Source organism: Vanessa cardui, chromosome 4, assembly GCF_905220365.1.
Source record: "Vanessa cardui chromosome 4, ilVanCard2.1, whole genome shotgun sequence".
Lineage (NCBI taxonomy): Eukaryota > Metazoa > Arthropoda > Insecta > Lepidoptera > Nymphalidae > Vanessa > Vanessa cardui.
In genome coordinates this window covers 7,502,839-7,519,084 of record NC_061126.1, presented here as the reverse complement: position 1 = coordinate 7,519,084, position 16,246 = coordinate 7,502,839, and the positions used below count along the sequence as shown (strand labels likewise).

The window sequence follows — 16,246 nt, the reverse complement described above, 5'->3', positions numbered from 1 at the left end:
TAAATGCGTTGTGCTTAAAACGTGTAGTACTAGTTTATTGTGTGTACTTTATATGGAACATTACGTTAACTTGTAAATAAGATATAATTTTTCTTAAAGTAAAGTAAAGTAACAGCCTGTAAATTTCCCACTGCTGGGATAAGGCCTCCTCTTCCATTAAGGTGAGGGTTTGGAATATATTCCACCACGCTGTTCCAATGCAACCCGCATTATAAATGCAAATGTGGCAGAATCTCGATGAAATTGGACACATGCAGGTTTCCTCCCGATGTCTTTCTTCACCGCCGAGATGAATTATAAACACAAATTAAGCACATCTATGTAGTGGTGCTGGCCTGGATTTGAACCCGCAATCATTGGTTATGATGCACGCGTTCTAAATCTAATGATTAAAAACATGTTAAAAGAATCGTATCATGATATAAAGCACAAAAAAATTATAACAATAAAAAAATAAATTTAATAATAAATTACACAAATGTTATGTCGTTTCGAATATTAAATTAAATAGCGGTAATCTAAGAATATTAAATTGCGAAGAATATTAAGAATTCATTCAATAATTTACTATCATTGCTCAAATATTAGTTCGGTAATTAATAACAAAATGAGGTTCAGTGGGGGCTGCAGTGGGAATCTATTAATTTGGCCGTAAAGCGTGGCCGTTAGAGGCGAGTCGCCAATTATTCAGTCCCCTCGGTAATTAAATCCTATGATGTTCGCCAATCTTAGACAGACGCCGTTTACGATACTCGAATTTCATTACCCGTAAAAAGATAGAAATACTGTGAAACGACTTTTCAAACCGCATCAATTGAATTTAATTCATCTTGCTAAAACAGAGGAATTATTAACGATTTATTTAATAATAGACGAATTTTATTCACGCACATGCTGTTTAATGAAAGTCAGGTAGATCTAAAATAATTTATTTTGTGTTCCTTTTATAAAACAATAGCTTATAATCTAGCTTAGTCATATATTATACAATAAACATACCTATATAATTGGGATCTGTCTACGAAAACATATTTTATTTACAATAAACATTTTCAATATTTTTACAGTATTTTTAAGGATAAAAAAAAACTTTAAAATAAATAGACAGATAATTGTTTTAATTAAATTACGTAATAGGCATCGGTTTAACAAACTGGCACTAATTATGTTATTTAGAAATTGAAACACAACAACGTTAATGAACAGAGAAAAAAACTGATGTATCTAGAATAAAATATTATTATTCCATAAACTTATTGATGTTAAAATAAACCTATATATTTTCATCCAGTTCTTGGTATTCGTCCCGTTTCGGGCTATTGTTATTATTATAATAATTATATATTCACTAACGACAATAAAGTCAGAATGGGAAAATTATATGTTTAATTTAACAACGGCTGTCAACATATACAATGTCAACTAGTGTGCATGAAAGTAATATATATTATGTATTTTTTTAATAAGACATTTATAATTCAAGATATAATTACCAACTAATTATTGCGTTTCGTTTTAACTCACTTTTCTTAAAAAAATGGAAATATTTCATTTTCACCCGACAGTTAGATCTACCAATCAAAATTAACAATATAAAATAATAAAGCGATCTTTGTAGCTGGAACAATTTACTTAACAATTTATTTATTTTATTAGAAATAATTTAATACTGGCGACTTTTCTATTAGTTGAACGTTATTGCTTTATTTTCATATTACTAAGTGTCGTACTTATGATCTAAGCAATTTTACTTTACACAATGCACAAAAATATTACTCAATATCTTATTATTTTTTTAATAATTTTAATAGTCTATAAGCATGCTTCACAAGGCACTATTCTAGCGAGATTACCTATTAATAACAAAACAATTTCTATTAAATTCGGTTTAAAACTCCGAAGTGGGCCTAAAATTACATTTTACGGCAACAAATCAACACTGTATTTGAACATAAAGAACCAAATTAAAACATGTAACTACGATTTCAGAATAACATCTAACACGCAACTTTGTAAACTTCTGTTAACATAACTATAACTACATAAATGCTGTCGCGATCCAAGGCATTCCCGGACTTGTATAAATAAGCTTTTAATATAAATATTATAATATATTTACCCTCTAACCTAAATTGGCGTTTGTATTGATTTTTGCTATAGAAAAAACTCTGAATGGACGTGAGAGAAGGTGAACTTATTAATTTATAATACCTTAAATATATTTAATAAAAAGACAGTTATTGGTCTTCAAAAAACCAAAACAAACAAGAAACAAACAAACATGTTAAAACATTTCATAGGTTTAATAAACACCAATTACATTACACGTTACTTCTTACTCATTTCATTTACAGAGACGTAAACGCAAACTGATATCACAGCATTTGAATTTCATGGATTATTTCCATTCTCAATATTATATTTACAGACAAATTCCAATATGGAGGTGAACTTTAGACAATACTTAATTACAAACGGATAACATAAAGAAAAGCTTAAAACGCTATGTTTATTACTCAGTCGCTTTCATCAACAATTTGATTATTATCAATTTTCGTTTGTAACACAAACTATCCGATATTATGATACTGCTGAATCTCAGAGACGAAATAGTTGCAAAGCAAGTCAAACAAATGTCAGTCATCGATCAAGAAGCGCAGTGTGCGTAACAGCCGACATATCTATTTTCGCAGATCATTCCTTTACCAAATTATATTTCCCCTCGGTCTCATTCTATAACGTTACAGACGTACAACTCATGCTAGCTTCATCATTTATGCTCCGTCAATCACTACGCAAACAGTATTGTAATAATCATATACCGAATTGCAAATCCAATAGATTTTTATGAACAATAACTTCAATATATACGTACATTGTTATAATTATAATTTCTCTTTTTACAAAAATAAGACATATTTGTTACCATCAGCAAAAATAAGATCTTGCTTAAAATTTGTTATTCATTGTTACTCACAAAATCGTAATAATTATATTTTATAACAATTGCTATTGGTTTTCAATAAGTATGTTATATGAAAGGCAATAATTTCGTTATCGTAAAAAGAGAAATATAATCGACATAATATCGGATAGCTAATGCCGACGTCGCTCAATGCAATCACTCATTAATCTAGTGAACTGTGCCCTATCACCGCAGTGAGGCCACGATCTCGTTGCTCATGCTGTTTTGCTGGCTCGATGAATTCATGTTTTTGGAACATTGCTGTAAGTTTATAGAAAAAAATAACTCGGAAGCCTTTTCAAATAATTTCAATTCAATTTTCAAAGCATTATGTTGTATTAAATTGATGTACTCTTATTTTGAAAACTCTATAATTAAGCTTGAATAAAATCGTATGTTTTATGTACATTATTTCCATTTCATATTGTCCTTCCAATGATTGTAGGCAAATTGTCAATCGATTATTTAATAATACAGCTTTACATTATATGTATAATTACAAGTTATTTTAAAATCAATGTGTAAAAGAATGAGGTCGTCGAGCTACACTTAAAAGTTTCTTGAAAATACATTATTCATTGTATTATCGAACGCTTCAATTAAATCGTTATCGTTACATAAATCACCAATTTTAATAAAAACTGCAAATTTGTTATTTCTTACCATTTGTCGTGATTCCCACGCCTTCATAGCGCTCTTGTATTTTTCAAATTCGTGACACCAGTCTGAATACACCTGTCTGTATTCCTGAGACTTATTAGGTTGTGTGCACCTATAATGTGTTAAGTTTTATTATTATATCACATATAATCGAGAACAACTTTTATCTGCCATGTAGTGATTAGAGCAGATTTATTTTTATTTTATCGAAATTGTATAGGTTTTTGCCAAATTCTTCAATACGACTTTTAGAGACTGTAGACGGAGAGTTACTACAGCTCGCTAAAAAATCTAAACTAAACAATATTAAACTGATAAATCACCCGCCTTACTAAGAAAACTTGTGTAGGTTCCACAAGAGTTTTTATTCTCCTTTCAATTCTCAAATTACCATACAGTAAAATATGAATATTCACCAAAAGTTTGAAAAAAGAATTGACACCGAATATATAAAAATATGTAAAAGGCAAATTGCTTAATCTTTAATCCTTTCCACAGGCAGGTTGAAGAACATCTCAATATAAAAATTAAAGTAGCTACGAAACGGATATTATGAAATATGTATATAATACCTAATATATTCACGAAAAAAATTATTCGTTAATATATGAAGTTTTTTGTTTATATTCAAAGTAATGTTGAAAATAATAAAAAATGCTTATATATTTTACCTATGAATATCAATGTCCAAATTATAAGATGCAATAAGAGTGGGTCCGTAATAACACTCGTATCGGCCACGATCGGACTCAATAACGGACAACAACACTAAGCCACGCTCAGATGTCTGCAGCACTCGCTCCCAACTAAAACGAATTAAATAACCATAATCTTTTGTTATAAATTATTTCGTAACGTACAATAAAATAAATTGAAAGTAATATGTTTTAAAAATGATATAAATGAAAAACGACTCACTTATAACTGATTTTGTAACGACCTCTTTCCCGGGAGTGGTGGTACCATGCGACATTCTGATCTTTTAGCGCTTCTGGCGTTTTTCCAAAAGCAGCCAGGTGTACGCTTTGGCCGTACCCCGCCCGAACGGTTTTGAGAGGAGCGCTAGCTTCGCAGATTGATGGCGTCGAATTAGTAGCGTCGTGGAGGAGGCCAGGCGTGTACGGACGACACGCTCCGACTTCTTTGTCCCATCCGCAATATGGGTCGAGGACACAGCGCACGCAGCTGTCGTAGCTAGTACCATTCAAACATAAGACACTTCAAATGTTGTTCTTGCATATATGTAAATTCTGTCATAATCCACTTTATTATATTCTTATAAGTACTGTCAAATATTATCTTGACACTTTAGTGTACCGTGAAGTAATTATTAACTATTGATTCCAAAAGTTGCGTCGAATATATTTTTTAATAAATTTTTTAATACATTAAATTATAACCCCTGAATTTATTCTACTTATTAAACATAACAATGAACGTTGCTTACCGATGCGTACACGCACGCAATGGCAACTGTCGTATTCGGTTGTCAGTCGCGAGGTAAAGTGCGTGCGTTTGTCGTGAGAGTGCGAGAGCGCGCACTGGCTCGTCACCGGCGGCTCGCCATATATCTGCCACTCGGGATCCACCACCAGTCCATTGCACTATTTTATATACTTCACCTTGACCTAGCAGAACAAAGTAATCGATGTACTTAACACGACTTGAAAATTTATGATTTGAATTTATATCAAAATGTTAGCGCAGGCCGATATCAAATCGTACATATACAACATCAGCCTGTAAATTCCCACTGCTGGGCTAAAGGCCTTACTCCCTTTGAGGAGAAGGTTTGGAACATATTCCACCACGCTGTTCCAATGCCGGTTGGTGGAATGCACATGTGGCAGAATTTCTATGAAATTTGTCTTAAGCTTTCTGTCACTTGGATTTTGAATTAAAATGAATAAAATTAATGAAAATTCAGACCACAGGAACCACACGTAATAATAGAATAATGATTTTGCTTTGACTACGTGACGTATTCGACCTTGAAATGTTACGCCCATCAAACTCAATGAAGTTTCGCTTAAAAAAAGATAAATTAAAACGTGTCTAACGAATCCGCCGATCTATACTTACTTGTTCCAGCGTAGAAGACAGTATATGTAATATCATCCCCCAGCATATCCACAAACTGCCTGTCTACTACAAGAGTTGTGAGTACAAGGTCTCGTTTGTAAAAAGCAGGCGTGTCTCCTTCGTGTCTCACAGCAGAATCCATAAGCGGATGAGACCTACAAAGAAGTTTTTTCTCTATATTTAGAAAAAAAATTTTTTTTTTTTTTTAGTACATGAACGATGACACTAAAGTTTTAAGCCAGTAGTCCAATATAACGCAATGAATAAGCTATTTAGATTGTCATATTTTAGTTATATATATTATTGTATTGAATAATAATAATATTCCTTTTATAGTAATTTATAAGTTATGTTACGTTAGCAAGAGCTTCATTTATTAAAATATCAGTGTATTATCCGTTTAATACGCAGCAATTTATAACAGAACAGCCCCACAATAAACAAAATATAACATTACTTAATCCTGGCATTTAACAATTTTAAAATATTTAAATAATAAAGCGAGCATTTGCAACATGAAGACCAAAGTAGTTTATTTTGCGTTGCTTAAAAAGTTAAATGTCGCGTTGTAACTTTACATCTAGAAACGTTACAACGCTTGGTCAATCTATTATCTATATTGTTACTAGTACTGTGAAAGTAACTCTGTCTGACAGTCTGTCGCTTTTTCGCGACGAAGCCGCTGAACCGATTTTTATGAAATTTAGTATGAAACATACTTAAACTCCAAGTAAGGACAAGTTACTTTTTTTGACTAACACTTGAAAACCAATACCCTTAAACGAGTGAAGCTGCGGGCTACTACTAGTAATGAACATTAACGTAATAAATAATATCAAGATAAACGTTTTATACAGCAGAAACGCATTTGCCAATATAGCTTTAATGACTATAAGAAATCAATTAAGAACGTTAAGCAATTGGGTCAAGTTACTTTGAATCATTAGTAGTAACCCGTAACAGGCTCAGCGGCGATAAATAAATTATAATACAAAAGCGATAATAAATCAGATGTAATTTCGCTTCACGATCAATTAGGATGTTGGACTGTAGGTAGGTGTGTGACCCAATTAAGGGAACACACGCGTCGCGAAACTAATGTGAGGTCTAACCTTGCGGAGATTAGTCTTAAGGGAACAAAACCAAACAATCTGATTTTCTATTAACCTTATTCCCTTTTATTAGATTTTCTGAAGGTTGCTTTTCGTTTGATTTAATGGTCGACGATTTATCTGGTCTTCTCATTAAGCTTATATAAAATTGGCAAAACTATTTGCAGCGTTAAAAAAAATTGCAAGTTATTTTTTATTCCTACAACTTTTTTAATTATAATATTTAACTATGGCTAATGTGATAAGATTAATCTAACAAGAAATTTTATTGTTTTCGAAGTTTAAGTTCGAATATCTTTTCTATATTAAATCATAATGCTTGCGTTGCTCCCTTATTTATATGAGGAGGCCGCTGCATAAAAAGGAATTTGCGCACTTTTACGAGCGGGTTGTGGTTACTTCCCCGTCACTATATGTGGGTAGTTGGAGCGCTTACGTGTTCGATTGATATATATATATGCTTAACGAAAATTCCCTTAGTCAGCGTTGACACTCATAGTTTGAGAAGTAGTGACTCTATTCAATTTTGTCGGAGCCACATAGTAACTATACGAAATCTTAATATCGTCAATGAAAGCTTAAAATATAATGTAATCACCTAATAAAATTTAACACGTTATCTGGAAGTGCCTCAGTGCTGTTCACACATGTTCCGGGCCTAGGCTCAGGAACTCGCGCTCTCAGTACAGGTAGCCAAGCTGAGCTTGATGTTGCCTAAATTAAGAAAAATCCAAATTACTACAAAAAACATCATAAAGATCCATAGTGTTATTATTGTATAATATTTTTTGGAAATATTTAAGAATAACTCTCATGTCAAAATAATATATATGTACATATAGTGCGGTTTGTAATGAAAAGGATAAAAGCACGAACTTGTTCCTTGAATCGTCCGGCAAAAGCTTCTTGAATGTCTTCCATAGTATAGGTACAAATTGCAGAGCCGATTAAACCGTCACTAGCGCCCGTCGTGAATGCAGCGTAAAACCGACTCGGGTCGCCCGGCATCTGATATACACTCTCTATTTTGTAACAAAAAAATATAAAAATCTTATTCACTTTATGGCCTCCGTTTACAGAAATAAAATTACTTTAATTCGGTTCTTTAATTAAAGCCATTTTTCATATTAAACTAAAAGCTTTTAAAAGGGAATGTTCTTACTTTAAAGCAATGAAAAACTCGTAAATTTAAGGCTACGTATAAAGTACTTTTAAGAAACCTTTTACAGCTGTGTTAAGAAATCCAATTTAAAACAATGAACTTGCGTGCTTCAACTTCGGTAAATACACTTAAGCTTCCTATGATACGACACAATCGTTCGAGTATAGAGCCAGTTGACTTACGTATTTCATCAAAATAGAACGGGAATTCTCCTGGTATGCTGCAATTAAGCCTGGCTTTCAAATAAGTAGCCCAATTTTGGCTCAGTATGTGCTTGCCGCCAGTATCTTGTTTACATACTCTAGCTACTCGAGAGTACACTGCTTTCCCACAGTTCATGAACTCAACGGCAGTTTCCCGAAAAAAGAACAGAACGTACTCGCCGACGTCGAAAGAACCCACGAAATTGGTTTCTAGAACAGATTGAAAATAAAACTTACACTCGTAAAACAGATTTGATTTGATTAGAAAATATATTTTCATATACATACGATCTCGTATATAAAATTTCACTACAAATACAAATACATATACATAAGTAAAATTCGGTTTATAAATTTTTATACACATAATAAATTTAATATAATAGCACTCACTATCCAACCATTTGGAGTCATACTTCAACGTCCGTTTGAAGTTAAACCTTTTTTGACCTGTTCGAAAATCAAATAAGTCGTTTCGGAAAATGACCGGGTCTGCTTTAGTGAACTCGGCATTGGTGCCTGCGTAGAGAGCTGGCAGGCCGCCGGGGTTGCCCCGCGTGACCCACACCGCCGTACTGTTGTCCGCCGGGTCATATGGACACTTTGCCACGCCAAGCCCCACGCCTGGCACGTACTCGTGCCGCGGGAGATGTGTGAGGTTTAGCTGATTATCATAAAATGTAGCGTTTATTCCACTATTATGCATACATTTTAATCGTATACAAACACAAATAAAAGCAATAAAATTTGCTACAAAATTTAACGATTCCATGGTCCCTTTACATGAAGTAAACTTAATAAGGGAATTAATATTCCCGGACTATATTCTCGTTTTTTCTTAAAATTATGTTCATGTAAATTATTATAAATCTTAAAAAAAAAATATTTTAATGTTAAAGTGTAACAGTAAAACGTTTTAAAAAATACATTAATAAATATCTTCTTTAATTTATACAATAAATAAATTGTTTAATTTTATAATAAAACTTATATTTTTATAAATAATAAATTGATTCAATTACCTACTAATATCTCTTAATTATGATCTTTTGTAGCGGGTTCAAAACAATGCAAAATGATTTGTAAAACAACAGGTGTTATAAAATAATATCGCAGATACAGACTATACTCCAAACGCAGAGGGTATGAAAGTTGTTGAGGTAATTTTAGGGATTAACTCACGTAGACCACCCAGTCCTTGGGGCTGTGTGCGTTCGTGCCGCACACATAGAGACGCTCGCCGTCGCCGAGCGGCTGCAACACTCGGATGTGGTTTCTGCACTCAAACGGCTCTGATTTGCCTTTGCTTACACATCGAGCGACGTTACTTGCCTCTAACAGCAACGCATCTCTCTGCAATATAATCAGTATGTATCACTAATTTTCCTACATAGAGAATATTCTAGAGGATGCATTAAAACGGGTGAGAAATCAAGAACGATTCAAATTAAACATGTTTACTACCCAAATGTAAATTTAACCTTATTTAGTATTAAAACATCACACAACTAATTTCAAGTAATTTATATGATATGGTCAACAATAACAAAATCATTCATTTTTATGTGTTCATATTTTATAACATATTTTACTATTATAATTCCTATGTTTAATTTACTTTAAGAAATAGTAATCAGTACTAACCTCACAGTGCGACTGACTTATATCAGTCATATTAAGCTTAAATATTCGATCCCTGTAAGAAAACATTATAAAATTTATTTATAGTACTAATTAACATGAAATTGCAACCAAAATAAAACCATTACGAAACTGCAATTTATGCATGAGATCCAAAACAACGTACAAAAAGGATGACGAAAATTACTGATAATTGCCACTCTTGTCTTGCCTCATTTCTTCGTAATGATGAATAATTATCATTGCAGCGATTTAGTATGTATATGATTCACCGTTCAATATTTTAATTCATAAAACTTTACAAAAGAGGTCTGATATATTTTTATTTTAGGAAGGCCGGCAGACAATGAGCTACCTTCGCCCGTATAAAATAGCACTCTAAGAAGTATATTACTTCCTCCTGCCGCTAACTAAGGGATCTAAATATACGGGAAACAGGGATACAAAGTACTGCCTTTTAACAGTGAAATACATAGTAAATGTGTCTGGACGGGCCTGAGTATAACATTAATAAACAAATCTAAACCTAATATATTAATACATTCAGTATGGCCGTTGAAAGTTTTAATTAAAAATAGGTTTAGCGACCCTCAAACTTATTTGAAGGACATTAAATATTAAATATTTTAAAGGGTCACACGTGATGAGACTGTAAAAGGTATTTTTGAATATTAAATATTTAAGGATAGATAAGTGCGTGTAAAATAAAAATTTAGAATTTGTAATTTGCAAAAATCAATTTTAGTTTTTTTCTTTTGTTACATTAGTGAATCGCAAAGTTAACTTTAATGTGAGCATTATATATTTCGAGAGACAACCCCAACCCAGAAAGCCACTTGATTAAAATCATGGAAATTCTAATAAAAAAACGAAATAACATTCCAGGAATTCGTAGACATACTACGTTTTGTAATGTTTACGCTACGAAATAATACGATTAAAATTATATCAATAATCATAACACTTTGTTTATAACTACGTTCGAATACATACATAATTAGAACTGGTATTTTGCAACAAAATTCTGCAAGCAATCCCTTACGACGAAAAATATTCTCAAACATAAATCCTTAAATTTTTTTGTATCGTATCTATTCCGTTAGTTTTATTATAACAGTATACAAAAACCAATTGCGCCTTGGGACTTTCTGTAAAGTGTACTGTACACGTGCATTTAGTCGTTTAGTGTCTCAGGTGAGGCTGTAACTTAGCAAGTAATTCCGCAAGCAGTTGTGCTCGATTAATGTTATCGCACAAATGTTAAGAAAATTAAATATTTGATGTTTATTTTATGTTTAAAAAATATTAATTTAACTATAATATTCTCATAAAGTATAAATACGCAAAGACGTACATAATTTTTTTTAAATTTAGTAAGAATTGTTCATTCGAGTTTCTTAGGTACCTAAGATTAATTGATAATAAGGCGATCATGGTAAATATATTTATTCTATATTTTACATACATATATATATTTATTTATATTTACATTATAAGTGAAGCTGGAGTGGTTGTTTATTTGAGCGTGTTAATCTCAAAAGCAACAGTCAGATAACATCACGCTAGGACCCAATGAAACGAAAGGTGACCAAAATTGCCATCAATATTTGACAAACTGTACCATATTACCAATGTTATAAGCAAACTTGTATTATTAACTAACTTATTTAATGTAAAATCGTATGGTATATAGTCAGACGTATAATTAAATATATTATAATTGTTTCACTTACATAGCACCGACATAAAGCGTGTTTCTTTCTTCAACCAGATAAAGAGTACGATAAAAAAGATTTCCACAAGAGAACTCCCGTATGTGATCTGAAAAATAAATAGAATATCATAGTAAAACAATAATTTCACACTTTATGTCGTAATTTAATAGTAGCAGGTTTATACGACTTAATGTAAGTCACCATATAGGTACCGTTCATTTATAGTAAACTAGTTGACGTACGCTACTTCACTCGCATATATGAGTTGGTTGTCAGGTGTTAGGCATAAACATATATATATGCAGACAGATTGTTTCCTGACATAATCATTAAACTTGTAAACTAGATCTATCGCGCCATTGATCTATTGCGACAATATAGCCCACCGATTAATTAAGTATTATAAACTAACGATCGAACTAACGAACGATTTAAACGTGCCAAATAAAAAATATTATTTTTCTTTTATGGGTATGGTAAACTTAAAAAGGCAACAATTATGTGTATCAATAACCTTCATTTCAATAAATACCATTAAAATGACATATCACCTCGATCTAGTGAATCATATTATTGTAAAAGTTGATCTGCTTGATGGATAAGGAATCTAATCCACAACGTTAGTCGAGGTTATATTGAATTATACATGAAGATGATTCAATAGTACTTAGTACAAGTATATGCCAGTAATCTGTTGTTGCATTAATTTATTTAGGGTAGACGGAATAATAAAATGATAATTTTATCCAGGAAAACTTAAATACATTACAACGTAACCATTAATTACGATTAGAATTCAGTAGAGACGATGAGTTCGTTGACCTTTAAAGTAAACACCTATCAAATTATTATCAGATAAGTCCGTTTACATAAAAAGCACAAACGTATTACAATAATACAATACATTTATGATAATAGTACGATAAATATTTCGCACGAAACTCCACTAAAATACCGGGTAGTCGCAATTTCAACAGCTAATTATAAGCCGGCTACAATAGCAGCCGATTATTGGCAGGACTACACGCGACGTCTCGTGACTCTGCGCGGCACCGTTACGTTTTACAGAAACCACTACTCAAATATATTAAACTGACTAATATCGTATCCTTTTAAAACTTTCGGGCGTTTATTATTATCAGTGTTTATATCAAATTGTATTTGCCGGTGATTTTCAAAATAATGTATTCCTAATCATCGTTGTTTCATGCTATATTTGCTTTTATTATATAAAAATATTCTTTACACGTAATGGACGCTTTACAAAAAAAAGAGTTTTTATTTTATTTTTTATGAACTAAAGATTTAAAAAGACTGCGGTATTATTGCAGCAAAGCGTGTAAATGAGAACTTATGCCCGTCATACTCTAACAGAAAAGTGGGCACTCTCCCAAATAGTTTTAAAAACTATTATTTCAATTTGACTGGATTACCATACTAGTTTAAAAATGTTCAACTTAAGCTCCTTTTTCATATTATTTTTAACATTCATCTTATGGTAATATTACGTTCAATCAGTTTGAATACTAGACGATTTCTGCTCTAATAAAGCCATTGTTTGAGTATCTAACGAACTATATACAACAATTTAGCAAGCAGAAATCGGCACGTGCCGTGTATAACGCTTCTAATAAAATCATATAACTCCAACCCTATAAACCTTGAGGTCCGAACTAATTTGTCAGGAAATGTGGCCGTTTGTGCGACGTTTCGGTTACATAAACTGAGGCCTAATGCTGTGTATTCTTGTAACTATTCGGACGTATACGTGACTATATTTACGTTACTATGTAAACACTACGTTTTTGGTCATTTAGTAAAATAATTATTCAATTGAATAATGTCTATAAAGTAAAAGTTTTGATTTTAATCAAATGTATATACAACAACAACAGCCTTTAAATTCCCACTGCTGGGCTAAAGGCCTCCTCTTCCTTTAAGGAGAATGTTTGGAACATATTCCACCACGCTGTTCCAATGTGGTTTAGTGGAATACACATGTGGCAGAATTTCCATGAAATTTATCACATGCAGGTTTCCTCACGATGTTTTCCTTCACCGCCGAGCACGAGATGAATTATAAAGACAAATTAAGCACATGAATCAGCGGTGCTTGCCGTAGTTTGAACTCGAAATCATCGGTTAAGATGCACGCGTTCTAACCACTGGGCCATCTCTGCTTTAAATGTATATATATGACATTATTTTATAATTTAAGTTATAAATTGAAAAATGCATAATTCAAGGTTAATCAAGCACTTCTGAAACGTAATTTTACAAGATAATGTCAAAGATAAAAACCGGTACGGAATATTGATTATAATGACTAAACCTATAATTTAAATAATTATATAGTGAAAATAATGTTTCTTTTCGCTGAATAATTACATAGGTTAATGTATAACCCAATGACATCCGAACATTTTTCATAATTCACAACACAAAGCCATCGATAGCCAATTGCAGTGTAAATTAATTTAAAGCAAACAAGCAATATGATGTCGGTTAAAATGTAAATCTATAATAATGATGTGAAGTTCGCGCGACGCTAGCTGACGACCGCATTATGCAGATAACATCGGCCGATTAAATACCGCAACAAGTCTGCCGGAGCTGTATGTTTGTGTGGAAAATGCGCCGTTTTAAAATTATTTTCGAATATTCATTACGAAGCGCATATGTGCCTAAAGCACAGCTTTTTTTAATTATGTGAAGATAACATAGAATATTCGTATATTATTGTTAATTTTAGAAATATTGCGACACTAAATAAATAATCTGTTGCACATTTGATTCCACTAAATGTTTAAACTATTTACGTAGAGAATACAAAAAAAAATAGCCAGTCAAATTTGAAAATAGTTGTAATATTTTTAGTCTTGCGAAATTTACTTTAGAACTTATTATAACGTTGACTATTTTAAATACTGCCAACTTTTTTCTTTTATCATATTAGTAGGCGGACGGACAAATGAGCCACCATGACGTTAAGTGGTCAGCACCGCCCATAAACATTAGCGCTGTGTAAGAAATATTAACTATTTCATACATCATCAATGCGCCACCAATTTTGAGAGTTAGCATGTTACCTCTTGTACCTGTAATTGTACTGGGTCACTTGCGCTTTAAAACGACAACAACAATACTAAGTGCTCCTACTTGCCGGTAGAATATATGATGAATTTGACGGGATACAAACGGGCTTGTGCAAAACCCTCACACCAAGTAAATCCTTTTTATTCATTATATTTACGGTTTAAATGTAACAAATAAAGTTAGCTCGTGACTGAGATAGGCATTCCCTCTTTTTCTCTCTGACGATTTATTTAAAAAAACTGTGCGTGTGCCGAATGCCTACAAACTAACAACTTCCGTTTTGTATGAACTACCTAATTTTGTACCTGAATCATTAAATTTATTTTGGGACACACGATAGACTCGCTCATATCGAATCAGAAATATCTACATCTATATAAAAAAAACTTATCGTGTTATTGTATTCTTATTGTATTCAAATAAAAATAGAATTAAATATATATATAAAAATTTAAGCATTTTGAAATAAATGATATTATGGCTTTTATTTACAATACTTGAATCTTTTGAATGGGAGCGGTGAACAATAGCGACAAGTGCTTTCCAGTTCAACTGGAATGTCTGAACATTCCAAAACGACAATGTGAATGTTAGTCAACGTTATACTTGCTGCACATGCGGCAGCTGTTTTTAAAACCTTATTTGTTTTATTTTATTCGGTCGCATTGCCTCGCCACAATTCGGAATTCGAGTCAATTAACAATTTTATTTATCTACATTTAATGTATTTTTACACAAATGTTATTATGTACATATACTAGCCACCCGCCCCGGCTTCGCGCTGGTGCAATTTTGATACTAAATCTATTGCAGAATGTCTTGCAACGTTCATAGTTTTTCCAGTTGTTTGACAATACAAACAGCTATGTCCCTTCGCGTTAAATCTGTAATATCTTCGAAATTATTCATTTAACTTACAGAGCTATATTGATCTATATTAAATGCATAATGTATTTAAGGTACTTTATTGGATAAGAAATAATGGTTGATAAAATCAAATAAATGCTTAAGTCGCTTCGAAAATAAGCCATTATTTCTAGGAAAAAAGTGAGGGATAAAAAATGGTTACTATGGGTTATCCGACAGTAGTAGTAGTAACAGTACCATCGTAAACTTTTTTAAAGACACTTTTAAGGAGTTAAGTGCTGTAGTAGTCGTAGGGTTTAGTTCGTTTGCAATGTAGCGCAAAAATAAGTTTTTTTACGACATCACTTTTGAAATCTCTAAATTTATCAGCATTCCTTTACTATATTGTACATGTATTGAACATGTAAACCGTCCTCTTAAAACAATCTATCTATTAAAAATACTGCATCAAATTCCTGTGGTAATTTTAAAGATCTAAGCATACACAGGGGCCGACAGCGGTAAGCGACTTTGTTTTATACTATGTAATAATGATAAAGTCCAACTTTGAGTCGCTCTGTATGTACGTGCTAATTTTTGTGTGCATATAAACAATTGTGTGCATTTTCGTTCGATTTCCTCCACTAAAATCTTTATTTATTTGAAAGGGAAGTTTTGATAAATGTTTTTAATTATTTTTAGAGAAATTTTAATGGGAAAAAAATTGCAGTTAAGAATTCCCACAGATAAAATTATATGAAATG

General features: G+C 32.2%; 1 protein-coding gene across 1 annotated transcript in view; it reads right to left on the bottom strand.

Moving 5' to 3' along the window:
• Nucleotides 1-936: 936 nt before the first annotated feature.
• Nucleotides 937-16,246, bottom strand: part of LOC124544158 (semaphorin-2A-like) — a 58,874-nt gene continuing 43,564 nt past the window's right edge. The window contains exons 2-14 of the mRNA XM_047122617.1: nt 11,559-11,646; nt 9,829-9,880; nt 9,367-9,537; nt 8,578-8,848; nt 8,164-8,394; nt 7,696-7,841; nt 7,418-7,533; nt 5,708-5,862; nt 5,073-5,253; nt 4,544-4,819; nt 4,297-4,431; nt 3,629-3,737; nt 937-3,226 (exon numbers count right to left, since the gene is read on the bottom strand). Of these exons, the coding sequence (XP_046978573.1) occupies nt 3,152-3,226; nt 3,629-3,737; nt 4,297-4,431; nt 4,544-4,819; nt 5,073-5,253; nt 5,708-5,862; nt 7,418-7,533; nt 7,696-7,841; nt 8,164-8,394; nt 8,578-8,848; nt 9,367-9,537; nt 9,829-9,880; nt 11,559-11,646 (2,006 nt within the window). The 3' untranslated portion in view covers nt 937-3,151. The remainder of the gene's footprint in view (nt 3,227-3,628; nt 3,738-4,296; nt 4,432-4,543; nt 4,820-5,072; nt 5,254-5,707; nt 5,863-7,417; nt 7,534-7,695; nt 7,842-8,163; nt 8,395-8,577; nt 8,849-9,366; nt 9,538-9,828; nt 9,881-11,558; nt 11,647-16,246) is intronic.